Below are 27,195 nucleotides of genomic sequence, written 5' to 3' on the forward strand. Positions count from 1 at the left end.
TTTATCATAAATGGATGTTGAATTTTGTCTAATGGTTTCCCTGCATCTACTGAGATGATAATATGATTTTTATCCTTTATTTTGTTAATGTGATGTATCATGTTGATTCATTTACAGGTGTTGAACCATCCTTACATTCTGGATTAAACCCACTTGATCGAGTGTGTATGATCCTTTTAATATATTGTTGAGTTTGGTTTGGTAATATTTGGTTGAGTATTTTGCATAAATGTTCATCAAGAATATTAGACTGTAGTTTTCTTTCTTTGTAGTGTCTGTCTGGTTTTGGTGTCAGGGTGATGCTGGCCTTGTAGAATGAATACAGAAACATTCCTTTCTCTTTAATTTTTTGAAATAGTTTGAGAAGGATAGGTACTTCCTCTTCTCTAAATGTTTGGTAGAATTCACCTGTGAAACCATCTGGTCCTGGACTCGTTAGTTGGGGGTTTTTTGATTCATTTCATTGATTCATTTCACTGATTCATTTCATTGCCAGTAATTGGACTGTTCAGATTTTCTGTTTCTTTGTGATTCAGTCTTAGAAGATTACATATGTCTTGGAATTTATCCATTTCTTCTAGTTTGTCCAGTTTGTTGGCATATGCTCGTTTTATTAGTCTTGTAAAATCTGTATTGCTGTGGTGTCTATTGATCTTCTCCTCTTTCATTTTTGATAGTATTTACTTGAGTCCTTTCTCTTTTTTTTTTCTTGATGAGCCTGGCTAAAGGTGTATCAACTTTATTTATCATTTCAAAGAATCAGCTCTCAGGTTTATGGATGTTTTCTATTACTTTTTAAGTCCCATTTCATTTATTTCCACTCTGATCTTCACTATGTCCTTCCTTGTACTTTGTTGGGCTTTGTTTTGGGGTTTTTTTTTTTTCCTCTTTTTCTCGTTCCTTTAAGTGTAAGCTTAGATTGTTTCTTTGATATTTTGTCTTAGTGCTTTTGGTAGGCTTTATCACTATAAACGTCCCTTTTAGTACTGCTTTTGCCGTGTCTCTTATATTTTGGAACATTGTATTTTCATTTTCATTTGATTCAAGGTGTGTTTGAATTCCTCTTTGATTTTTTTCATTGACCCCTTGGCTGTTTATTAGCATGTTGTTTAGCCTCCACATGTTTGTGTTTTTTCCAGTCTTTTTTTTTTTTCTTGTAATCTAGTTTCATACTCTTGTGGTTGGAAAAGATACTTGATATGATTTCAGTCTTCTTAAATTTATGGAGACTTGTTTTGTGGCCTGACATGTGACCTATCCTGAGGAATACAATGTTCCGAGTTTACCTCAGAGGAGGTGTGTTCTGCTGTTTTTAGATGGAATGTTCTGTATATATATGGTAAGTTCATCTGGTCTTAGGTGTCATTTAAGACCACTGTTTCCTTGTTGATTTTCTGTCTGGATGACCTCGCTACTGATAATAAGCGGGGGGTATTAAAGTCCCCTACTAATACTGTTGTACTGCTGTTAATTTCTCCTTTCATGTCTGTTTATGTTTGCTTCACATATAGGTGCTTCTCTGTTGGGTGCATAGATATTTACTGGGTTTTTTTATCCTCTTGTTGGATTGACCCCTTCATCGTCATGTAATTCCCTTCTTGTCGCTTGTTACAATTTTTCTTTTAAAGTCTGTTTTGTCTGATACAAGTATTGCTACCCAAGCTTTTTTTCATTTCTATTTTCATGGAACATTTTTTCCATCCCTTGACTTCCATCTGTATATGTCTTTAGGTCTGAAATGAGCCTCTTGTGGGCTATATATAGATGGGTCTTGACTTTTTTATCCATTCAGTTACCCTGTGTTATTTGATTGGAACATTTAGTCCCTTCACATTTGAAGTAATTGTTAATAGGTATGTATTTATTGCCACTTGGTTGTTTTCTGGTTGTTTTATAGTTCTCAGTTTTTCTTCTGTTGCTGTCTTCCCTTTGACTTGATTACTTTCTTTAGTGTTGTGTTTTTATTCCTTTTTCTTTATATTCTGTGTATCTCTTAGAAGTTTCTGGTTCATGGTTACCATGAAGTTCATATATAACACATTATGTATATAGCAGTCTATTTAAGATGACAGTCACTTAAGTTTGAACACATTCTAAAAGGACTACATTTCTACTCCCCCCCCACAACATTTTGTTTTTTATGTCATATTGTATATATTTCCTAAGTAAATATTGTAGATATAGTTGATTTTACTACTTTTGATTTTTAACCTTAATATAAGCTTTATAAGTGGCTGGTCCACTACCTTTACTATGTTTGCTTTTACTAGTAAGACTTTTTTCCTTCATAATTTTCTTCTATTTTTTGACCTTTTCTTTCTGCTCAAAGAAACCCCTTTAACATTTCTAATAAGGCCTGTTTAGTGGTGATGAACTTCTTTACCTTTTGTTTGGCAAACTCTATATCTCTCCCTCAGTTCTGAATGATGGCCTTGCTGGGTAGAGTATTCTTGCTTGTAGGTTTCTTCCTTTCCGTACTTTGAATATATCATGCCACTCTTTTCTGGCCTGCAAAGTTTCTGCTGAAAAATCAGTTGGTAGTCTTATGGGGTTTCCTTTGTTCATAACTAGTTGTTATTCTCTTGCTGTTTTTAAGATTCTCTCTTCATCTTTAAGTTTTGACATTTTAATTATTTGTCTTGGTGTCAACTTCCTTGGGCTCATCTTGTTTGGGACTCTCTTTGCTTCCTGGACCTAGATGTCCGTTTCCTTCCCCAAGTTAGGGAAGTTTTCAGCTATTATTTCTTCAAATAAGTTTTCTGCCCCTTCCCTTTCTGTTTTCTCCTTCTGGGGCTCCTAGCATGTGAATATTAGTATACTTGATGTTGTCCCAGAGGTCCCTGAGACCTTTCTCATTTTTAATTTTTTTTTTTTTGTTATTGCTGTTCAGTTTAGATGGTTTCTACTACCCTGAATTTCACATCACGGATCTGTTCTTTTGCATAATCTAATCTGCTATTGATTCCCTCACTGTATTTTTCATTTTAATGTATTCTTCAGCTCTGATACATTCTTTTTTATATTTTCTATCTCTGTTGAAGTTCTCACTGAGTTCATCCACTTTTCTCTCAAGTTTGGTGAGCATCTTTATGACCATTAGTTTGAACCCTTCATGAGGTAGATTGCTTATTTCCATTTCATTTAGTATTTTTTTAAGGTTTTGTCTTGTTCTTTCATTTGAAACATGTTCCTCTGTCTCTTCCTTTCCCTGCCTCTCTATTTTTGTTTGTATATATTAAGTAGATCCGCTGTGTCTCCTGGTCTTGAACATGTGGCCTTATGTAGCAGGCATCCTGTGGGGCCCAGTAGCACAGTACCCCCTGGTCACTGTGTGGCTGGCTGTGACTGTTGTGGGTGCACTCGTAGATGGGCCTGCAACCACTGCTAGGGCAGGTGCTACTTTGGTGGGGTGCCAGTCCTGGTTGAGGCTGCCTGCTATGTGCAACAGGATGGGAGTCACTTTGGAGGGGTGTCTGCCAGGGTGTGTAGGTTGGACTGGACAGGTCTGCAGGGAAACACCTGGTCAGGGTGAGCAGTCCTAGCAAGGTAGATAGTGTTAGAACTGGTGCCCGCCAGCATCAGGCCAGCTAGACAGGAGGAGGGCAAGAAAAATGGCACCTTTCAGTGCTTCTGTTCCTGGAGAAAGTTCCTACAGATCCCTGACCCTATTGCACAAGCCCTAAAATTAGTGAATTTCCTTAACTTATCGCCCAAGTACTCTTTAAACTCTTGCCTCTGTGCTGGTCTCAAGCAAGTGAGTTTGTGTGCAGGCCCTTTAAGAGTGGAATCCTGGCTTCCCATAGTCTTCCAGCTCTCCTGGAATTAAGCTTTGCTGATTTTCAAAGCTTCTGGATCTAAGCCCTGCTGATTGTCAAAGCCAGATGTTATGGAGGGTTGTCTTCCTGGTGCAGATCCCCAGGGCAGTGGGTGCCTGATGTGGGGCTTGAACCCTTCACTTCTCAGGGAGGATCTCTATACCTATGATATTCCTCCTGCTTGTGGGTCACCAAGCTGGGGGTGTGGGTTCTGACCAAACCACATCTCTGTTTCTCCTACCCTCATGATGTGGCTTTTTCTTTATATCTTTAGCTGTGGAAGAGCTATTCTGATAGTCTTCAGGTCATTCTCAGAGACTTGCTCTATATGTACTTGCAGTTTTGGTGTACTCATTGCAAGAGGTGAGCTCAGGATCCTACTACTCTGCCATTTTCAGCAATTCCTGCCTATTTTTAAATTGAGGTATAATTGGGGCGCCTGGGTGGCTCAGTTGGTTAAGCGACTGCCTTCGGCTCAGGTCATGATCCTGGAGTCCCGGGATCGAGTCCCACATCGGGCTTCCTGCTCAGCAGGGAGTCTGCTTCTCCCTCTGACCCTCTGACCCTCTGACCCTCTTCCCTCTCGTGCTTTCTATCTCTCGTTCTCTCTCTCTCTCTCAAATAAATAAATAAAATCTTTAAAAAAAAATTAAAAAAATAAAATAAAATAAAATAAATAAATTGAGGTATAATTGACATGTATAACATCTTATTAGCTTTAAGTGTACAATGTAGTGATTTAATATATGTATATATTTAAAACATTACAAAAAGTTTATTTAACATCCATCACTGTACATAATTACAATTTTTTTCTTGTGATGAGAACTTTTAAGGTCTACTCCCTTAGCAACTTCCAGATACACAATACAGTACCTTTATTTTATTGTTTTAAGTAGGCTTCATACCCAGCTTGGAGGCCAATGCAGAGCTTGAACTCACAACCCTGAGATCAAGACCTGAGTTGAGATCAAGAGTCAGACACTTAATTGACTGAGGCACCCAAGTGCCTGCAATACAGTATTATAAATTATAGTCACCATGCTGTATATAACATCCCCCAGACTTATTTTATAGCTGGAGATTTGTACCTTTTGACCTCCATCACTTATTTTGTCAACATTGCCAACCCTCGCCTCTGACAACCACCAGTTTATTCTCTGTACCCATGAACTTGGTTTTTTGTTTAAGATTCCACATATAAGTTAGATCATATGGCATTTGTCTTTCTCTGTCTGACTTATTTCACTTAGCATAATGCTCTTAAAATTCATCAGTGTTATTGCAAATGGCAAGATTTCCTTCATTTTGGGAGCCTGGGTGGCTCAGTTGGTTAAGCGACTGCCTTCGGCTCAGGTCATGATCCTGGAGTCCCGGGATCGAGTCCCGCATCGGGCTCCCCGCTCAGCGGGGAGTCTGCTCCTCCCTCTGACTCCCCCCTCTCGTGCTCTATCTATCTCATTCTCTCTCTCAAATAAATAAATAAAATCTTTTAAAAAAAAAAAGATTTCCTTCATTTTTATGGCTGAATAATAATCCTTTGTATATGTATACCACATCTTCTTTAGATTGTCTACAGACACTTAGGTTGCTTCCATAACGTGGTTATTGTAAATAATGCTGCACTGAACATAGGGGTGTATATATCTTTTTGAATTAGTGTTTACTTTTCTTGGGATAAATACCCAGAAGTGGAATTGATAATATGTTAGTTCTCTTTTTAATTCTTCGAGGATCCTCCTACTGTTCTTCAGAGTGACTGCACCAATTTACCTTCCCCCCAACAGTGCAAGAGTGTTTCCTTTTCTCCACATCCTCACCAATAGTTGTTACTTCTTGTCTTTTTGATAAATTTTTGACAGATGTAAGGTGATACCTCATTATGGTTTTGATTTGCCTTCCCTGATGATTAGTGATATTGAGCATCTTTTCATCCAACTCTGGGCCATCTGTAGGTCTTCTTTGGAAGAATGTCTGTTCATATCCTCTGCCTATTTTTTAACTGGATTGTTTGCTTGAACATACGTTGTGAAATATGAAGTCAGAGTTGGTTGTTATAGCAGTGATAACAAAAAGATAGCTCACTTCTTCACAAATGGTTCCAAACCGCATGGGCTCCTGTTCATATCAATAGAGTGTTACCAGGATTTGAATGCAATTTTAACATTTAGTTTCTTAAAAGATTTAAAAAAATTTTTTTTCACTTAAAGCCTGATATGTCAGGTTTTTTAAAAAGAACATCTTTTGGCCTTCATCTTTTCCAGGGTTTCTCATTCAGATATTTTTCAGTTAATTTATATTTTTCCTCAGCCATGGGCTTCTGTTGACAGTTGTTTAGGCGGTTTTGGGCAATGAGGTTAGCCCAGTGGTCCTTTTTAATTCTTCATAAATGTTATTACTATAAATATACAATGTGGGAATATTAAGTGCTTTATAGATTTTTGTAGGAATCATGGATTTCTTTAGAGAACACTAAAATCGTGGTTATGTTATTATTGTCTAAATGCTGACAAATTATAAGCTCATAACTCTTTAAAACTTACATTTTTTTCAATTAAGTTAATTTTTTAACATACATTTTTTAAGTAACATATGTGTCCTATAGAGGAAGTCTATGAAACCTTGAGAAATATAATAGAAGGTATAAAAAATGGAGAGTCACATCTTGGAAGAGAAACTAACCATTGTAACAATGGTAGTTTTTCCAAATTTACTTTCTATACTAGTGTTGACTCCGTTGTCAGTGACAAAGGAGTGGAAGTTGAGGATGAGGTAGTCCCCACGTCATGTATCAGCTCTTTTGGAAAATTTAGTTGTGTAGGGGAATAGAGAGGGTGACTCGGGAGGGAGCCAAGAGAGTCAGATATTCTTTGTTGTTTGAGAGAGAAGAAAATCTAGAGCATGTCCCTATATGGGAATGACTGAGGAGGGATATTTTGATTCACTGGGATGGAGGAGGCATGTGGGGTGTGTTGGTAGGATATCCAAGCAAGGTTTCTGAGAAACTCTGGAGGGGTGGAGGGATTGGCTTTGAAAAGGAAAGGAAACTTGAGGGCTTGTATATTTTCTGTTGAAGTCTGAGCCTGTTGAGAATGAGGGGGTGAATGGGGAAGTATGTCAGAAGTTTTGAGAAGAGTAGAAAAGGCTTGAAAATAGGCATTTGAGGAGGTCAGTTAACCATTTCACTAGAAAAACATAGTAAGACTTCTATGTAGTGTTGACCATGAACTTAGAATCCTAGAATTCTGCTTAGTTTTGTGACCACTACCCACCCCCCTTGCAGCTACTCAGATTTCTTGCTACAAGTGTGGGGGAGTCAAGTGGTCAAGTTCAAAGTTTTGATCTTGAAGTCATCGATCCCTCCTCCTGTCTCTGTATCTTGAAGAATAAACACAACCTCCACCTAACACGGTGCAGCTAAGGCAGTTGACTTTGGACATTCTCGTTCAGTTAAAGCACCATGGTAGAGGGATGGGTAGCTGAAGGTAGTGCAGCCATGTTTTGGGTGCTTTGGGAAGTTGCATTCAACTTAGTGTGGGACAATTTTCAAAGTTTTCTGTTGATTGTAATTACTTTGGTGTCTTTCAAAAAATTGATCTATTTGAAAATGCTTATCTGGTTATAGAAAAACGAAACAAAACCGTTTTTTCCCTTAGAATGGAAAAAAAGATGTGATATTTAAAGTTCATAGCTGGTAAAATAAAAGAATATAAATCTTAGATAGACAAAAAGTAGGAAGTTGTACTCTCCATGTTTTATATTCAAAACCCATATTTGGAAGCACAATGCAATTATGTGAGCCTGTATTTCTTACTGATATCTCTTCTTCTTTCATTTTAGGAAATAGTCTAGTAAGTTTAACCTTTCATTTATTTAGTCTTCATGGATTAATTGAGTACTTCCATTTAGATATGATGAAACTTCGTAGATTTTTAGGTAAGTGATTTCAACCCATTTAACAGTAATAAGATTTAAACAAGAACCTGTTTAAATTTTCATCAGTTATATCAGTTAGCTATCGCTCGAAAACAAACTACTCCAAATTTAGTGGCTTGAAATGACACGCCTTTATTTAGCTGCTGAGTCTCTGGGGCTATTGAATGCTGCTTGTGGTCCGTCTGAGCTCATTTATGTGCCTGCAGTTGACAGCAGGTGGACTGCTCCGTGGGCCTTGCCTGGGACCTCTGCTGGGACACTGGGCTTCGTGTGGCTCAGCTCTCCGTGGTCTCCCATTAAATTAAAAGGAGGCAGAGGAGTTTGGCACCTTAATAAATTCACATTAAAAAACAAAGGGAGGAAATATTTTATTTTACAACAAGCTGAGCTTGTTCAAGGAGTGGTGGCCAGTCTCTGGGAGAGAGCTGGTGACCCCAGACCCCCGGAGCCCGGTGTCGGCACTGCTCTCCTTCACGCCACAACGTCCTGTTGGCCAAAGCACATCAGATGGGGATGAACACACCTCTCGGCCAGGAAGCTTTGAAGGTTCAAAGCCATGGCTGGAGAGCAAGGCGAAGTGGGACACTTCTGCAGTCAGTCTCTTAGTTGACCATAGCTTTGTTACAAAGATGACACCATTTCTGTCCTTTTTAAAAAGGTTGAAAGCTCAAGCTTTCAAAAATCAGGTACATTGTGCTTAGGTGTTCTCTTTTTCTGATCCCAGAAATCTCTTTACAGTACACTTTAAAGCTTATTTTTAATATGTTTAAACATGCCTGGTGATATTTGCTTAGGACTGCTCTGCTAGGAAAAAAGTTCAAGTTTTTTACCAAATAAATATGTTAAAAGAAGCATGAGGATTATTTCTTACTTTTTTAAAGAAGAAGATAATATTTTCTTTCCTTTTAAATACCAAACGAAGATAAATTTATTACCTAGGCCCTTGAGAGAAACTTTTCATGTATATTTATTTATAATTTATATGTCTGTAATACTATAGTTATATATTATATAAATTATAAAACACAAGAATAGATACTAACAAGAATAATGAAAAAGTTGTTTGAAAGGATGGATTAAAGTAAATACAGATTTGCAGTGCTCCTTCCTTCTCACTGGTGAGTCATAGTTTACCACTGTGGAATTGGTTCACATTACTTAGTGACCAGTAGATTAGAGTGTTAGCTACTAGGGCTGCATGGCCGGCCTGATGGCAGTGGGGATAGCTCGACCCTAATCCTAGTCTGCTTTTTCATGAGAGCATAACAGACACTGAGCAGAGAGTAGGATTAGCAGAAGGTCCAGCCCTACTACTGAAAACCTAATGCCAGATCCGAAACTTACCTCATGGATCATTTTCATATACCCCCAAATGACTGTCTTATTTTACCTTCATATAGATTTTTGTTCACTGATAAATGTCTAGAATCTAAAACAGTACTTGGTCCAATAAGTATGTATTGAATGAATTGCAGTGTTTTTTAGTTAAACTGAGAAACTTTTAAAATTACACTTAAAAGAGGGGAGTTTGGCACAATGATAGATTCACATTTTGAAAGAAAAATATTTATTGTTTTGACATGAATACCTTCTGAAAATTGCAAACAAGTCTGCAGTCAAATGGTATTGATTCTTTGGTAAACATGTGACTTATGAGGTGATTATCATCTCTGAATCTGAACAGTTAGCTGATAGCCACATGAAAATTTTAAGTGGAAAACTCATAATCATCCTAATTTTTGTATTTGTACATGCTTCTCACCTACAGTGAAATCTGGGGTCTTTTTTCTTTGCAGTTATGATTCAAGAAGATTACCACAGTCAAAACCCTTACCACAATGCAGTCCATGCTGCAGATGTTACTCAGGCCATGCACTGTTACTTAAAAGAACCTAAGGTAAGGTGCTGGGTGAAAATCCTAAGAAAATTCCTTTGACTTACTTTCAAATACTTTTCCTTAAATTAGTGATTTGACTCAAAATGGGAGGCTTCCTTCACAAGAATGAGACCTGGCTGGATCAAGTTTCCCATCGTGGTTATATTTGTAAGTGCAGCAGCTGGAGAACTGGGTGATTGTTGAAAGTGAGGCTAGAGAAGTCCAGGCAAGGAAGGTCCAGATCCTAGGCACCCCCTCCCCCAGTGCTATGTTAAGACACTGGCATTTACACCAAGCTCCTTGTGAGCTCCATGAGGGCTGGACAGCATTAGTCCAGTTCAGTGAATGAATGGGGAGCTACAGAAGGGAAACAGGAGACTTTAGAAAACTATCCTGTGGTGTAAAAATGAATCTGACAAGACCAGGAAAATGGATGCCTGTCAGGAGCTGTTTGATTTCGATGCACCATGAAAGAGCCTGGTGGCCCAAGCTAGGACAAGTAGCCTTGGGGAAGGAGAGAGGTGGGTGGTCTGTAAGATCTCTTGGGAGTTAGAATGCCCAGGTTATGGTGTCTGCATGCATGTGGGGGAGGGAAATAGGGAGAAGAGTCGATGAAGACTGCATGGGGCAGCAGAGTAGAAGGTGGAATTCTGTGAGAGAAAGAACGTAGAAAAGGGAGAAAGTTTTGAGGCTAAGGCTGGTAGAAATGAGGAGTTCCATTTTGGATATGTGGAATTTAATGTATTTGGGTGATATCCAAATGGAGATGTCGACTAGAGAGTTGGATCAAAGACTCTGGAGCATAGGAGAGAATCTGTTGGAGATACAGATGCGGGAATCATCAACTGGAGATGATAACAGAAAGCCACGTTTGCCCGTGGACGTTTCCTACCCGAGTGTTCTGAAATTACATTGGCTTACTCTTAGCTCTGCTTCTAAACTCTTCTCCCCTGGGATCTGAATTCTGGCTAGACATTAGAAGGGAAAGCAGCCTGACTAAACCAGTTTGTGCTAGTTGATGCCAACTTTGAGAATATAGCCATGTGATTGCTCATCTTCTGATTTTTCAAGAGATTGTGGAATATGTGAAAATACCCCAATTTTTAAAGTATATACATCATGACTTTTTTTTAAAGATTTATTTATTTTAGTGTGAATGCTCATGCATGGGGGGGAGCGGCAGAGGGGGAGGGAGAGGGAGAGAATATCCCAAGTAGACTCCCCGCTTAGCGTGGAGCCTGACACAGGCGTCTATCCCACAACCCTGAGGTCATGACCTGAGCTGAAATCAAGAGTTGGGCACTTAACCAATTGAGCCACCCAGGCGCCCCACATCACGACTTTCTTTAAAAAGCAACTTTATTGTGGTGTCACTTATGTGCAATAATAAAATGTATACATTTCATGGGTACAGTTTTTTTTTTTTTAATTTTAAGATTTATTTATTTGTCAGGGAGAGCGAGAGCACAAGCAGGGGAAGCGGCAGGCAGAGGGAGAAACAGGCTCCCTGCAGAGCAAGGAGCCGGATGCGGGACTCGATCCCAGGACCCTGGGGTTATGACTTGAGCCGAAGGCAGATGCTTAACCAACTGAACCACCCAGGCGTCCCTTTTTTAAAATTTTTTTTTAAGATTTTATTTATTTATTTGTCAGAGATCATGGGTACAGTTTTGACAAATGTATACTCCCAAGTGCCCCAATTTTTTAATTGAACTTTAGAAAAACTCTGGGCCAAGCCTGAAGCCTCTGTTTGAGAGTTATTCGGGAGAAATTAATAAATAATCACCATACAGTAAATGGAATGGTAAATGGAATGATGAAGGTTAAGTGTCCTGTTTTGTGAGACAAAGGAAGTTAATTAACCTAGTGAACACGTCTGTGAAGGCTTCTCCGCTCCTGTCTTCCACTGGCCACACCCAACCAGAATCCAGGGGCGCAGAAGGTAGGGCTGGTGCCAGGCCGTGGGCGCTGCGAGAGGGGCAGAGAACGTGCAGGAGGGGGAAGTTGTGGATAAAAATGAGGAACAGTCTTACCCGTGCAGCTCTGGCAATACTAATTTTTAAACATTTTTTTTTGCCTGTGTAGCTCTGATAATTCTTTTAAAAACTTTTCATCGTTAACATACTCAGTGAACTTAGTCAAAGCTCCATTGAAGGAGACAGATAAAATCACTGAGCCCTCATATGCAAGAATTCCCTTCTTTATTGTAGTTTACATTTTAAAACAGAATCCCTCAAAGTTTTAAAAATGCATTTTAAAAAAAGCCTTAAGATTGTAATTTTTTTACTTCCCAGGCTTTCGTGTGGCATCATGCTTTCAAGTGCTTTCATTCATTCATTAAGTACGTTTTCCTAGTGCTAGGAATCCAGTGGTAAACAGGACAGAAAAGGTCCCGGTGGGGGAGGCAGTCGTTAAATAAATGTTGACATATGGGGCGCCTGGGCGGCTCAGTCAGTTAAGCATCTGCTTTATAGCCCAGGTCATGACCCCAGGGTCCTGGGATCGAGGGTCCTGGTCCGCATCAGGCTCTCTGCTCAGAGGGGAGCCTGCTTCTCCCTTTGCCTGCCGCTCTCCTTGCTCATGCTCGCTCTCTCCCTCCCTCTCTGAAAAATAAATAAATATCTTTAGGATGTTGTCATATATTGTTGTAATTACTGCTATGGAGAAAGTGAAATAGAGCATGTGCTTTAGAGTGACCAGTGGATGGCAAGCATTTACGGCTTTAGGTAGAGTAGTCAGAAAACACCGAAACCTAAAGGGAAAATTTGAGGGGGGAGTCAGCCGTAGAAAGATGCAGGCACAGAGGGAATCGTAAATAGAAAGGCTTGGATACAGCATTTAGTGAGAAACCTGCCTTCAGTTGTTATGTATGATTTCTGTGTAAGAGCTAAACCTGGACTGTAAGTGAAAAATATTGAAAGCCCCCAAAATTGTTAGAAAGTTACGGAAAAGTTGCTTCTCTCTGTACTTGCATCACCTCTAACTTTAGTGTTTACTTTTTATGTTTTCCCAGCTGAACTTACGTAGATAACAATTTTGTTCCACTTGAGCCTATTAGCACTTAATAGCAACAATAAAAACAGTGAGGTTTTTTTCATGGAACACAGGAAAACTCACCATTACTAATTTTCTGTTTGAAAAAGGGCCCTGATGATAGCTTTGCAGATACAGGTGAAGTCTGCCTCATAGACATCAGATGATTTGCAGTTTGTTCTTCACATGGCTTGGTACAGTCCAGCGTTACCAGATACAGTCACAGGAATGGAAATAACATTTGCCTTTGGTTTTAATTCACTTAAAAAAAAAATGTATTGGGGCGCCTGGGTGGCTCAGTCGTTAAGCGTCTGCCTTTGGCTCAGGTCATGATCCCAGGGTCCTGGGATCAAGCCCCACATCTGGCTCCCTGCTCAGCAGGAAGCCTGCTTTTCCCTCTCCTTCTCCCCCTGCTTCTGTTCCCTCTCTCTCTCTGTGTCTCTCTCTGTCCAATAAATAAATAAAATCTTTTAAAAAAATGTATTAATGTCATTGTCTTTGTTATAAAGCTCATAAAGTTTTCTTTCTGATGAAAAATTTTTTACAAGCAGAAATGTTACATTTTTATTCAAGAATTTTTTTTAATGTGGATTTTTCTTTATTTTTTTTTTTTTAAGATTTTATTTATTTGACAGGGAGAGACACAGCGAGAGAGGATTTGTTTTCAACTTAGAACTTACTCTCCCTTCACAGGACTTTTAAAAAATTCAGTTGTTCCTTCTCATGTTTCTCTTTTTAATGGTCAACTCTTAAATCTACCTGAGATTGTTTGATGTCCTGTGTAATGATACATTAATTTTTTTATTAAGTCTCATTCTGGATTACTATATTCTCCCAGGATAGTACATGTCTATTCTTCTGCCACTTCCCCTCTGTTTTAATTACCATAAGAATATGATATCTCTGCATATTGCTTAATAAATTACATGTTCATAAGATGTCCACAGCCATGCCCACACGTCTCTGTCAGGAAGGGAAGGTTTTATTTATTTTTTTATTTGTATTTTTTAAAGATTTTATTTATTTGAGAGAGAAAGAATGAGAGATAGCACGAGAGGGAAGAGGGCCAGAGGAAGAAGCAGACTCCTTGCTGAGCAGGGAGCCCGATGTGGGACTCGATCCCGGGACTCCAGGATCATGACCTGAGCCGAAGGCAGTCGCTTAACCAACTGAGCCACCCAGGCGCCCGGGAAGGTTGTTTTAGATGCAGGCTGCCCACAGAGTATGCCTCCTTTGTATCTTGATTAGTAAGCAGTGCTTTAAATATCTTTTTTTTTTTTAAATACTTTTGCATATCCTAAAGAAGAAATCATTTTCTTCACCATCCTCTCCATTCATTGAGCCTCTCCATATAGCAATTGTAGATAATACAAAATAATGCAGATTTTCTGCCTCCAAACAACTTAGAGTTTTCCAGGGGATTCAAGACCTCAGATGGTGATTTTTTTTTTTTTTTCCCAGTCTGAGATGAGCTTGACATAGGGGATAGGAAAAAGCCCATTCTGGTATAGGAAAAAAAAAAAGTTAGAATTTTTATCTAAATTTATTTTTTATCTCATAATTTAAAATTTTTCAACTTTCACCTCTGTTTTATCATGTGCAATATATATTAATGCAGTATCATAATCAGTAAGTATAACTGTATTGGGGGTATATGGTCAAAATATTTTACTGTTAGGTAGGACACAGGATCACACAAGTGTAGAGAGCATTGCCCTAATGTTAACCGAAATAAAAGTATGCTCTGCAGAGTGTTACTATGGCAAGGACATTGAGGTGTTGTAGGAACACAGATCAGTCATTTGCTTGCTCAGGGGCTGGAGGCAGAGAACAAGGTAGATCTGGTCAGAGGAGTCAGGCCCTAAAAGATGAGTAGAAGTTGGCCAGAAAATGAGAGGTGCTTGATGAAAAGCCGTTGATATACGCAGGTGATCATTTCTTACCATTGACAATTTCAGTTATTTATTTTATCACTGATAGTTTCAGCCAGGTAATAAACTTCTTGTGATTATTTTATTGCATCAGCTAAGATTAGCAATGAATATTGAGAGTAACATAATTGCTAGCTTACAAGATTGCCTTTTCTGAGGTGAATACATTGTGAATGCTATTCTGAATGTATCCATCCGTTGGGAGAGGATTTTATTACACACTGGGCATAGACTTCTCCATGATTACTCAGTAGCTTCCTTAAACATTAGTACCTCAGAAATAACCTTATATTTTGGATTCCTAATTGAGGTCCAGTAACCAATTTGTTGACAGATAAGTACCCTCAGTCATAGGTCTTCTTTCGGTGGTGGCTACAGTAATAACAATAGACAAACCTGTGTTTGTTTTAAACCCATTTCTCAAAAAGGTGGTTTATGTTTTAGCTGTCACCTTAAGTAAGCTTGTTTAAGATGAAACAGTATAAGGACGAGGTCCATGAACTCCACACAGGAAGGGATGCCCGCCCATCATTATGATCCCAGTGTCAGGACAAGGACATCAGCTGGCAGGCATCCGGTGGTCTTCATGTACAGTCTGAAAAACATGAAGGAGGAGGAGACTCGACACTACTATTTGGGGCTAATTCAAAACTACTGTAATGGTACTGAGTTTATTTCAGACATGACTGTATTAATTCTTTTGTCACACTTCAGCTTGCCAGTTCTGTAACCCCTTGGGATGTCTTGCTGAGCTTAATTGCGGCTGCCACTCACGATCTGGACCATCCAGGTGTTAATCAACCTTTCCTTATTAAAACTAACCATTACTTGGCAACTCTGTACAAGGTTAGTACAATTTTAGCATGCAATTTAATATTCTTGCATTCTGGAAAATGTTTTAATGGAGTCAAAGTCGTAAACAGATTCTCAACGAATGTTAGAATTTTAACCAGATTAATATTACCTACAAATAACTCTTTACGTTCAGGAAGAGGCTTACCATTAAATAACTCAGATATGCCCTTTTTTTGTAGAATACCTCAGTACTGGAAAATCACCACTGGAGATCTGCAGTGGGATTATTGAGAGAATCTGGTTTATTCTCACATATGCCATCAGAAAGCAGGTAGGCTGGAGTAAGATACATTTAATTTGTTACGAACTATGGAGATTAAGTTGGCAAAACAATTTTATAAAGTTTTAAAAATTATTCAGGTGTTCCACAGTTTTCAGTTTTTGTTAAATTTAATGGCTAAATGATTTTACAACTTTATATCAAAATTCTAGTAATTTAAACCTATTCTACAGTATAGACAGTAGTATTTTTTTAGTGAATTTTTATGGCTCACCCCATAGATTTGAGTATTACAAAATTCACTCCAAATACACAGTGACTCATAGTTTACTACTTATTTATATAAATAGTATTACATATTTCCATTTTATGCTCATTTGAATAATTCTAGATGTAAAGAAATTCTAGGTATAAAGAAATTAATCATTCTGTTTAATACACTCATTCAAATAAGCTTCAGGAAGTTTCCAAAACTGATAACAAGTAAAAAGGATGCTTTGTAGTTCAGTAGCATAGTCCTGGAGTCACTTCTGGAGCTAGCTATAGGATAAAATAGTGATGGAAAGAACAGGAAATACTAATTTTTTAAGTAAAGACCATTTAATGTTAAGCAGGCCATTTGAAAGCCCAATAAAAAGCATCAGTGCAAATGAGCCCAATATGATGGTGGTTAACAAAATCTCTTATTGATCCACAAACAAAAGCTTTTACTAATGCCTCACTGACAGAAGATCCACTTAAGAAAACCATGTAAATGGGTGTAAACCATCTAACTCTAGGAAACAAGGTGAGGCATAAAAATATGTTTGGGTACTAAAATTTAAGTCACTATCATAGTTCTTTCCTTTTTCCCTTTCATAATTTAAAACAACTTTATTTTAAAAACTTAAGTATTTTGTGTAATGACCATGAGAAAAAAGCTGGACTTTATTTTTTATTTTTTTAAATCTTTATTCACGGATACCATTTGGAGTTATGACAATACTTCTGGTAAGTAAAATTGTTTCTTGCCGTAGTACAAATATGAAAATTGCTTAAACCATAGTTTTTATATATATAAATTATCTTTTTCTTGATTAAGGCAGATTAAAATGTTTGCTTTATTCCCTTTTTGTCATGTTTTACATTTGATGATTAACCCTGTTGTTAAAACTGAAAATAAGGAACACTGCGTAATAGCATTCTTTCATGTTTCCTTTATTTAGGGTTTGTTTTATTTAATATCCAATATTGTGAGCCTTTTAAGCTGTTGACAGGTCTTTACAGATCTTTATACATAGATAATGTTTGCCATGGCCCATTGAGGGGGAAAAAGGCAGGGATTTTTTTTTTTAAGTTTATTTCTCTTATTTGACTTGAAACAGTTTTAAGAATGATATAATGTATTTGTATTAACACGTTACCTTTTCCTTTCCAGAAAAGTTGGATATTCATTCAGATAATTTTGATTCTTGAATTTGACCCTGAAAATACAATTTTATCTAAACTTTATCAGGGCACCTGGATGGCTCAGTCGTTAAGCATCTGCCTTCGGCTCGGGTCACCATCCCAGGGTCCTGGGATCTAGCCCCACATCAGGCTCCCTGCTTCGCAGGAAGCCTGCCTCTCCCAACCCCACGCCTCCTGCTTGTGTTCCCTCTCTCGCTGTCTCTCTCTCTGTCAAATAAATAAAATCTTGAAAATAAATAAATAAACTTTATCAGATTGTTTGGTGGGATTTTATCAATATATAATCAGGCATCTTAGTCAAAATACCTACAAGAATTCGTTGTTGAATGGGCTTTTCTTTCTCCATTTGAACCAACCTTCTGCCTTTCAGATCTCAGACACCAGAGTTGTTTACCCTCAGCACATCCCAGCAAAGAATTTTCTAAAATAACATACCAATCTCATATAGATTTTCTTGAAGGCAAATAATTCCTCCTTGGTTGGCAAAATAAAAGCTCTCTTTTCAGAATGTATGCATGTTGGTATTTTCCTACAAGCTTTGGTTTTAGTTTTGATTATTTTAGTAGGTTTTTTAAAATGCATTCTGTAAAATTCATTTTTTTGGGATGGGTTAAAACTTGAACGGCAATTAGTGTTAAGCTTAAGAAAAATAAATCAAGAAGTAACTATTTAATTGAAAGTCTTGTATTTTCTCTTTATATTTCTCTAATTCCAGGCAACAAATGGAGACTCAGATAGGTGCTTTGATACTAGCCACAGACATCAGTCGCCAAAATGAGTATCTGTCATTGTTTAGGTCCCATTTGGACAGAGGTGACTTATGCCTAGAAGATGCCAGGCATAGGCATTTGGTTTTACAGGTAAAATGGGGCTGGGAAAGATTCTCTTTCTAGATAAATTGCATAACCATTAGAATAAAAACAAAATCTTCTGAGGTAGCTTTCAGAGTGGTCAAATCTTGAGGGAAAGTTGTGGAATCTCCTTCCGTTAGTGAAACACTTTCCCAAAGGTTAATCTCCTCCTTAGGAAAGCACCATTGATGGGACACCTGGGTGGCTCAGTCGGTTAAGCACCTGCCTTCAGCTCAGGTCATGATCCCAGGGTCCGGGGATCGAGCCCCGCATCAGGTGCCCTGCTCAGTGGGGAGTCTGCTTCTCCCTCTGCCTGCAGGTCCCCCTGCTTGTGCACTCACAGGTACTCTCTCTCTCAAATAAATAAAATCTAAAAAAAAGGAAAGCACCATTACTTTTGTGGTTTTCATATTTGAGATTTCTAACAAAAACAGTTTTCGCGAGATGAGGGTGCTGACCAACAAACAACATTTGAATCAATTCTTACATCTAAAAATGAGAGACAATCAGATGATTTCTTTGTAGCTTAATGTTTAGTCCAGTCCTCCTGCTTGGCTCTTGGGTATTAATAACGTGTCATTAGATGAGCAGTCCTTCAGCATTCCGGCAGAAATAATTGATAGCCCTAACGGCATCATGAAATGAATATAAAAGACAATGAATTTTCTATTGCAGTATTTTCTTTTTCTTTATTAAGATATTGTTTTTCCCATGATTAGAGCATGTTGAAGTTTGTGCAATTGAAATTTTACTTTTTTCTTAAAAGACTTTAAATATTTTGCTTGCTAGATGGCTTTGAAATGTGCTGATATTTGTAACCCGTGTCGGACCTGGGAATTAAGCAAGCAGTGGAGTGAGAAAGTAACAGAGGAATTCTTCCATCAAGGCAAGTTACAGTTTTGAGTGATAGTCTTTTCAGTTCCGTTTTTAGCATCACGTGGATAAATTAACTCGGACATTTACAGGAGTCCAGCAAGAGATGCTTGGTATTTTTAGTGACAGTTCATAGTAGATGTACATAGAACAATTTTAGTATATGTGCTGCCGAAGCGAGCACGAGATGTACATAGAACAAATAATGTACAAATTGAGCATCTGTTTTGGAAATTAGCAGTTTGCTTTTGAAATGATCAAATGTGAATATATGTATGCATTTATAAATAGACGTAGATCTGGTTGGAAATTTTGCTCTGCAAAAAGATTTCCTGACCTTGTTCCATCTTTGTCCCATGTGGAATGTATGGCCGTATGAACATGCAGGATATTTTTAGTGATTTAAAGCCAGGAACCAAGAATCTTCATTTCATGTACCTTCCTTTTAGAAATCTTAAGTTTTAAATTAAAACGCTGACAGAATTACAGTCTTGGGGTAACACCTAGTGAAATTTTTCATCTTCTCCATTTAAAATAGGATATCAGCTTGGCAACCTTTTCTCTCTATGAATAACTTAAAAATTTAAAAAAGAACTGATTTAGAATCCATCCTCTCAGGAGGACTAAGTGTGTCGTGTTTTCCTAAGGAATGTAGAAGTTAAGACGAAGACTTTGATTATATACTTAAGCAATAGGTGTGTTCCACATGAATAATTGTTTTGTTTTAATTTTAGGAGATATAGAAAAGAAGTATCATTTGGGTGTGAGTCCACTCTGTGATCGTCGGACTGAATCTATTGCCAACATCCAGATCGGTAACTATGCATACTTAGACATAGCTGGTTAGAAAAATGCCACTGACTTTAATTTTGTCAAGAAGAGATACACATTTGAAACATGTAATATTAAAATTGTGCTCATTTTTAGTTTTTAATTGAAGACATTTTACCAGTTTTTCCCATTTTTGGCTCTTATAATTTGCTGTCATTTGATCTTAGGTCCTAAAATCCATGGTTTTTGCAAAGTAGGTAGCGGTAACTTTGTGTGTGTTGTAACCCTGGAAGAATACATGGTTTGCCCGTGTGGAAGTTGCTTCTGCCTGAGTCTGGCATTGCCATTCTGAAGCAAGCAAGCAGGATGATAGCGTGAAGACCAGTTTCCGCCACCGCTTCCTTGTTGTGTCTTGTAGCTCCGCTGTTGGCTCATTCTGCAGCCTCCCGCATGCGCCCCTGCTCCCCAGCAGCTGCCCCTCGCGCACCCACAGCTGCTTGGGACTCGGCCCTGTTCCCCAAATACGCAATGCCCCTTCACTCTTTCTGCCTCGCCATCCTTCCCATCTGTCTGCTGGACTCGTTTTTCTGGAAGAGCCACCCCCTCCAGAAGCCATGTTCCACTCTCTGCAGGCAGAGCCGCCCCGTTCCCAGGCCTCGGGGCACCAGATCCATGTCTCTCCTGGCTCCCAGGCCCCAGCCCTGGAGGCAGGGGGCACTTGAGAACCGTTAGTTATGCTGTGATGGAAAACACGGGAGGGATGTGCTGTGACTGCAGCAGGAGCAGAGGAGGGGGCAGTGGGGTTTTGAGTGTAAAGTAGGAGGACAGTGTGCGGAGGGACAGGTCAGCAAGGTATTGAGGGACGAGTATGGTTTTGGTAGCTGGTGTTGAGTAGGGCCTTGGAGCATTAGGGAACGTAAAGAAGTGTGGACACAAACTTCTGACTTTCTGGGAACTTTATCTTTCTGAAGATAACATGCTTCTGTGGCATAATACTTTGAAGAGAGGCCTGTGCCGTCGGGTGAGAAATTCAGAAATGGAATGCTCACACTGTACCTGCCGAGGATGGTCACGTGGAAGACGGCTGGAAGTAAGGGACTTGAGTGCAGAGGGCGGGAGGCAGGGAAGCCGAAGAGCCGGGCCTGGGAGAGTGCAGGGCTGCCGGCGCCCAGGGAGCCGGGGAGCTTCACTGGGGGCGGCGCTTTCTTTGGGGAGGATGAGAAAACAGTTAAGAAGCAGGTCTGTTGTGCCTGGAATCTCAAGTAGAAAAGTCTTGAAAGGCAAAGACCAGGTGAAACGTGGTCAAAGGGGATTGAATCAAAGATAGGAGAGTGGGTAGCGGCGTCTCCGGAGCTTACTTTCACGTTCTTTTGCCCGAGGAAATTCCCTCGGTTAATGAGGGAACTTAAAACGAGGTTTTTTAAAATTGCATTTTTTTGAAAGGGAAAAGAAGCCGGATCCCTTAAACTCTTCATTTCCATCTATAGATCTTGTCCGTGTTGGACAGTTCTAGGTAAAGTTATCTGAAGGACCAAGATTTTACGGGAGATGATGGTAAAAGTTGACATCTGCTGACTCCTCACAGCCACCCTAGGAAGTACTGCTAGTAGCCACTTTTTCAGAGTTTGCCCAGTTTATACAGTTCACAGCTATTGGTCTTTTTGACATCAAACCCCAGGTAAAAAAAAAAGCCTTGGAAAGGTTAGATTTCTAGGGTAAATCATATGACTACAAATACTGCAATTACTCGGAGCCAGCATAGGGTCAGTAAGTAGAAGTCATGTTTAATTAATGCAGTTTCCTTCTTTGATAGGAGTACTAGTTTTGTTAAACAAGAAAAGGTCATGTCCTGGCTGAGTAAGGCATCTGACACGGTGTCCTGTGGTGTGTGTGGAGGTAAGAGAGGCCGTGGGCTAGAACAGCAGGGGGCTCCCGGGCAGCTGACGAGGAGCACCCCACCCCCCGAGAGGGCGCTGCAGGGCTCTGTGTCCAGGACCCCGGCCCGTTCGTTTTTACCAGGTACTTAAGAGCTAAAAGGAGATTAACCTAGAGCCAGAAGTAATACTTCTGGATTGTTGGATCTTACAGGCAAGATCCAGAAGCTCTCAACCAGTTGGAATAATGGGTGAATCAAATAAGATGAAACTCATGTAAAACCCTGATAATAAGGTTCTGCATTTGGGTATAAAACTCCAGGCGCTCACGACTTCCCTCTGGCACCTAGAAAGGACGGGGGCTTTGGGTGCTGGTTCAACCCGACACTGTGGTGTGAGGACAGCTCCCAAAAAGCTGCTGCTTTGACTGCGGGGATGACATTTTCTCTTTTATCTCTTTCTCTTCACCAGAGCACAACTCCTTGAGGGCACATCTTGTCTGTCTATTCACCGCTCTATTCCTGGCCACCCTACAGCAGGGCCTGGCAGTCGGTTCTCAGTTAGTATGTGCGGAGGGAATGGAAGAAGGCCTTATTTCCAGTAGTAACTACTAGTTCAGATACCACAATTTGTACACTTGTCTAATTAAAAGTAGTAGGTGCTAATTGCTTTAATTCCAGATTTTTTTGTTGCCTGCGGTCCACATGGTCTTTTGAGAAAAAGTTCTGGAGGTGAAGCAAATTTAAAATTAAAAAGTGTTTCATAGCATGGGTAGAATTTGCATTTTGTCATGAGTTTTGGCTCCACAAATTCTGACTTAAATAAAGTGACCAGTTGTAAGCATGACCAGGTGTGAAGATTGCCATCCCTGAGGCGGTAAAGTGGAGCAGGCCGCACCCGTGCTGCTTCTGTTCCCGCCTCATCAGCCACAGGCCTGGAAGAGACCCCTCTTTGCCTCCAGCTGTCTCCTTGGAACGGTCCGTCCTGCTTTCCGCAGAGCTGAGAGGGCCACTGAGTGTTTGCTCAATAGCATGTGGTCGTGCAGCTGAGAGGAATCGTCAGAAAAGATTTGATGTGTTTGTCAGTTCACCTTTACTTCAAGTTCCATTGAGTTACTTAATAGGTTCTTCGGAGAGGTTAGGTAAATTTACACACACACACACACACACACACACACACACGCTGAAAACTTAGGTAATGTTGGATTAGGACTTAACGAGAATAAACACTGGCGAGATGTTTTGAAGATAAAGTTTCAGAATCTATGTTAATGCCCCTTTTCTCTTACTTTCTCAAGGTTTCATGACTTACCTAGCGGAGCCTTTATTCACGGAATGGGCCAGGTTTTCCAATACCAGGCTCTCACAGACAATGCTCGGACATATGGGGCTGAACAAAGCCAGTTGGAAGGGGCTGCAGAGGGAACAGTCCACCAGTGAGGACACGGATGCTGCGTTCGAGGAGTTGAACTCACAGTTATTACCTCAGGAAAATCGGTTATCGTAGCCCCCAGAAGCAGTGGGACAGACTGCCTCCTGCCGGATTTTAGAAATGTGAAATGGGGTCTCGAGAGGACGTTCTCTTGGCCTGCCAAGGTTTCCGAAGGAACGAGGCCAGAGTTATTTGTTCCCGAGGCGTCCTCTCTCGGATCATGTGACCCCACTTTTTTAATTCTAAGACCTGAACATACAGCAATATGCATTTGGCTTTCGTGTGAAACCTTGAATATGCAAAGCCCAGCAGGAGCGAACCGGAAAGGAGTAACAGGAAGTTTTGCGGTGTGCCACGAGTCTCTTAAAAGCATTTGTTCCTCGAACCACGAAACTTGAACTGTATCTTTCAGCAGAGACCTCCTGGAATTTAAGCAGTCTGATGCAACATTGTGTGTCTGTACCTTCCCCCAAGTTCTCTCGGAGAACATGGAAATGTGAAGTGCCCAGCCTCTGCTGCCTCCTGCAAGACTCGATGTTTACAAATCAACTCTGAAATACTGGTTCTAAATTGCCTTGGAGCAGGATTGTGAAGGAACCACTAAGAATTTCAAAGATCAAACTGAAACTGCAGCTCTTTCCCCCTGGTTTGCCTTTTTTCTTCTTTGGATGCCACCAAAGCCTCCCATTTGCTATAGTTTTATTTTGCGCACTGGAAACTGAGCATTTTTCATAGAGTACCGCTGAGCTTTCCCTCCAGTGCTGTTTGGCAATGCAATTTTTTTTAACTATTAGTTTTTAATTTGGGGCGGGAGGGGAAGAACACCAATGTCCTAGCTGTGTTATGATTCTGCAGTGAAGACATTGCATGTTGTTTTCACTACTGTACACTTGACCTGCACATGCAAGAAAAAGGTGGAATGTTTAAAACACCATAATCAGCTCAGGGTATTTGCCAATCTGAAATAAAGTGGGATGGGGAAGTGTGTCCTTCAGAGCAAGGGTACTAAAGTCCCTTTCGCTGCAGTGAGTGAGAGGTATGTTGTGTGTGAATGTGTGGACGTATGTTCGCGTGCATGTTTGTGCATGTGTGACTGTGCATGTGTTATATTTATCCACGTGGGAAAGGGTCTGAAATGTAAGCTTTTATTTATTATTTTAGAATGTGACACAATGCGCAGCCACACTGGGGGAGGGGAAGGTAGGTGAGCTGTAACAGACTGCTCCAGTTGCCTTAACTATGCACAAAGCTAAGTGACCAAACTTCTTGTTTTGATTTGAAAAAAGTGCATTGTTTTCTTGTCCCTCCCTTTGATGAAACGTTACCCTTTGATGGGCCTTTTGATGTGAACAGATGTTTTCTAGGACAAAATCTAAGGACTAATTTTAAACTTCAAACATTCCACTTTTGTAATTTGTTTTAAATTGTTTTATGTATAGTAAGCACAACTGTAATCTAGTTTTAAGAGAAACCGGTGCTTTCTTTTAGTTCAATTGTATTTCCCTTGTTACTGTAAAAGACTGTTTATCGATTATGTTTACATTGTTGCAACAGCCATTTCCTTGGGAGAAAGCTTGAGTGTAAAGCCATTTGTCAAAGGCTTTGCCATACTCATTTTAATATGTGCCTGTTGCTGTTAACTTTTGATGAATAAAAACCTATCTTTTCACATATTTATCTTTGATATTTACCTTACAACTCAGTCTTTTGGAAATCATAACGCTAAACAATTAGAAGTCAGAGATTTAGCTTCTTGGTTCTAGCATTCACTCATCAGGTATTTACTTAGGCAGAGCTAGGTGCAGGCACAATCCTTTGGGGTTATGTTCCGCTACCTGCACCTCAAGCGGGAGCGAGCGGCCCGGTTGGGTAGTTGGCTCTGAGTTCTGACTAATACAAGGTAGAAGTCAGCTTTGAGCTCAGGCCTCTTGACTCCACAGCCTTATTGTGCCCACAGTTGGGAATTGCATAAGACACCAGCGCCTCTTGCCAGGACTAAAATACTAGTTCTGTTGGCCTTTTTAAAGTAGAGTAGTAAGATATGGCCACTTCGTTCGGCTTGATTTGATATCAGTGTAAGACAGGCACCACTGGGACTCTCCTGTGTCTTCCCAACTCCAATTCATTAGAAAGGACATAGTACAAATTTTAAAATCAGACATACTGTCATTATTTGCATAGAAGAGTGATGTCCATTAGGAATATCATGTGAGCCATGTAAGTGAAGTATCAATTTTCTACTAGCCACATTTTAAAAAGGAAAAAGAAACAGATGGAATTATTTTATTAACATTCCAATAGATCCAAAATATTGTATCAATTCAATATGTAGTCATTATCTTAGAAAAAACAATTGAGATGTTTTATGTTCTTTTGGGGGGTACAGAGTCTTTGAAATCTGGTGTGTATTTTACACTTACAGCACATCTCGGTTCAGACTAGCCACATTTCAAGTGCTCGATATCCACGTGTGGCTAGTGGCTACCATACTGGACAGCACGGGTACAGAAGTCTGACGGTAGTCGAGTGGACTGTACCTGGGGAAGGTCAATGGCCACTTAGGTGGCACCATCCTGGAAAATCTGATGAATCTAGAGTCTGATGAGATCTTTACAGGCTCTGATAAGATCTTTACAGACCTAGTATGTCAGCACATGGAAAGTGGAACTATCTCATAGGAAACTCACATTAACCAAGCTCACAGTAACTGGTATTTTTTTAAAATGTTAGTATTTTTTTTTAATTTATGATAGAAATATAACTATCAATCATTCTCTCCCTTTAGGCAAATCTTCTTGGGAAGTCAAATTATGATCAGCGGTTACTTGGTGAGCATGGATTCTGAGCAAGGGAAGCAAGTTGCCTCATGCATCCATCTCCCTATGGGGATGAACCTGCTGATATTCATGTTTGTGGACCAGGGTACGCTCTTCCCCTGGATGATGCTAGAGATTCTCTGCCAGTAGTTGCTTCTCCACATCAGCTTCTGATTGGCACATCCAGTAGATCTGTCAGTACCTTCCGCTTTGTCTCAGTTGAGCCTGCCTCAGCTCCCATCTGCCGGCGTATGATTGCTTCTGCTCTGATCCGTTATGTGTTTCTTACTGTTTGATAGTCAAAGGGTTACCTTCTTACTTCCATTCTTGAGAGAGACACCTCTGTGTTGCTCCCATTTCCTGCCTAGACATAATAAACCCGCTGAAAAATTATGTTTTGTTACTTACACGTAGAGGTCACAGTCTACAGCCCTGCTCTTAAATATAACCTATATTCCTTGAACATTGATTTTCTAGAAGAAATTTGAGGAAACTGTTGTTCAATAACTTAGAAGATTACATTTAATATAAGTAAATGTTATGGGACAGAAATAAAATTCCCATGAATTTTTAAAATGGGAGACTCCAAAGAATTGTTGAGCATGTAGCAGCCTTTTGGGGCTCTAGGCCCAACACTTCAGTAGTGGGGGACATCTCTGCTCTGGGGCTAAAGGTCCATGGAGAGAAAATTTTGGCACAAGCCTTAGCTTAATGGAAAAAAAAAAAAAATCTGGTACGTGGTATTTGTATTCTGTAAATGTGATGGTTTATAATGATCCTCTGTATAAAAGAAGCAAATATTTTATGTCCTTTGCAAACCTGGGAAATACATTTGTACCTGAGGTACAGGTTAGAGGTGCTAGTAATTCTTTGAAGATTCCTATAACGGTTTCTTTTTCCAAAATGCTTTCCTGGCTCTTTAAGCTTTCAGTTTTCTTAAAGCTCTCAAACTTTCACACCAGAGGTTTACAGTGTTTTTATGTGAACTTTTTTTAATGTATAAGTATTAAATCCTCTCCCAATCAGTATCTCCTGCTTGACAAAATATGCAGTGATAGCTAATACGCATTCACTAATGTTTTTTAAATAAATGTGCAAGAGTTCATCTGAGCCATTCCTTGCTTGCTAGGATCTGCAGACAACCTGTGTCTTTTGGAAGGCCCCCAAGGGTCCATGGTCTGTAGGTGGAGGTGAGCTGACAGGGCCACGGAGCAGGTGTCATCCACCTTCTAGCCTCTCGTGCTTAGCACAGGGCTAGTGTAAATTGGGCCATCAATAAATGTTTCTCGTTGAACAAACTAATTTGGTATTAATGTGTTTCCTCTTTAGCCATCAGTCTAACATTGAGCAGTTATATCGGAACTAGTCTGTCTGTGCTGAGTCATGTGGTCAGCAACATCTGGGTTCCTGTTGTGTGCAGAGAGCACGGCACTGGATGTAATAAAGGTATTAAAAATTACAAAA

At 39.7% G+C, this 27,195-nt stretch overlaps 1 protein-coding gene across 6 annotated transcripts in view; it reads left to right on the forward strand.

The window, feature by feature from the left end:
* Positions 1–24,588, forward strand: part of PDE7A (phosphodiesterase 7A) — a 207,983-nt gene extending 183,395 nt beyond the window's left edge. For 3 of the 6 annotated variants that reach the window (XM_088022822.1, XM_088022823.1, XM_028110128.2), the window contains 8 exons: positions 7,656–7,751; positions 9,548–9,648; positions 15,306–15,437; positions 15,626–15,717; positions 17,831–17,975; positions 18,756–18,852; positions 19,574–19,654; positions 22,782–24,588. In XM_088022822.1, coding sequence (XP_087878948.1) covers positions 7,656–7,751; positions 9,548–9,648; positions 15,306–15,437; positions 15,626–15,717; positions 17,831–17,975; positions 18,756–18,852; positions 19,574–19,654; positions 22,782–22,990 — 953 coding nt within the window. In that variant the 3' untranslated portion in view covers positions 22,991–24,588. The other 3 variants (XM_028110135.2, XM_028110144.2, XM_028110152.2) reach the window with 3 other exon arrangements.
* Positions 24,589–27,195: the final 2,607 nt, after the last annotated feature.

Source organism: Eumetopias jubatus, unplaced genomic scaffold (genome assembly GCF_037043125.1).
Source record: "Eumetopias jubatus isolate StellerSeaLion01/CBP00866 unplaced genomic scaffold, mEumJub1_p1.0 scaffold_4, whole genome shotgun sequence".
Lineage (NCBI taxonomy): Eukaryota > Metazoa > Chordata > Mammalia > Carnivora > Otariidae > Eumetopias > Eumetopias jubatus.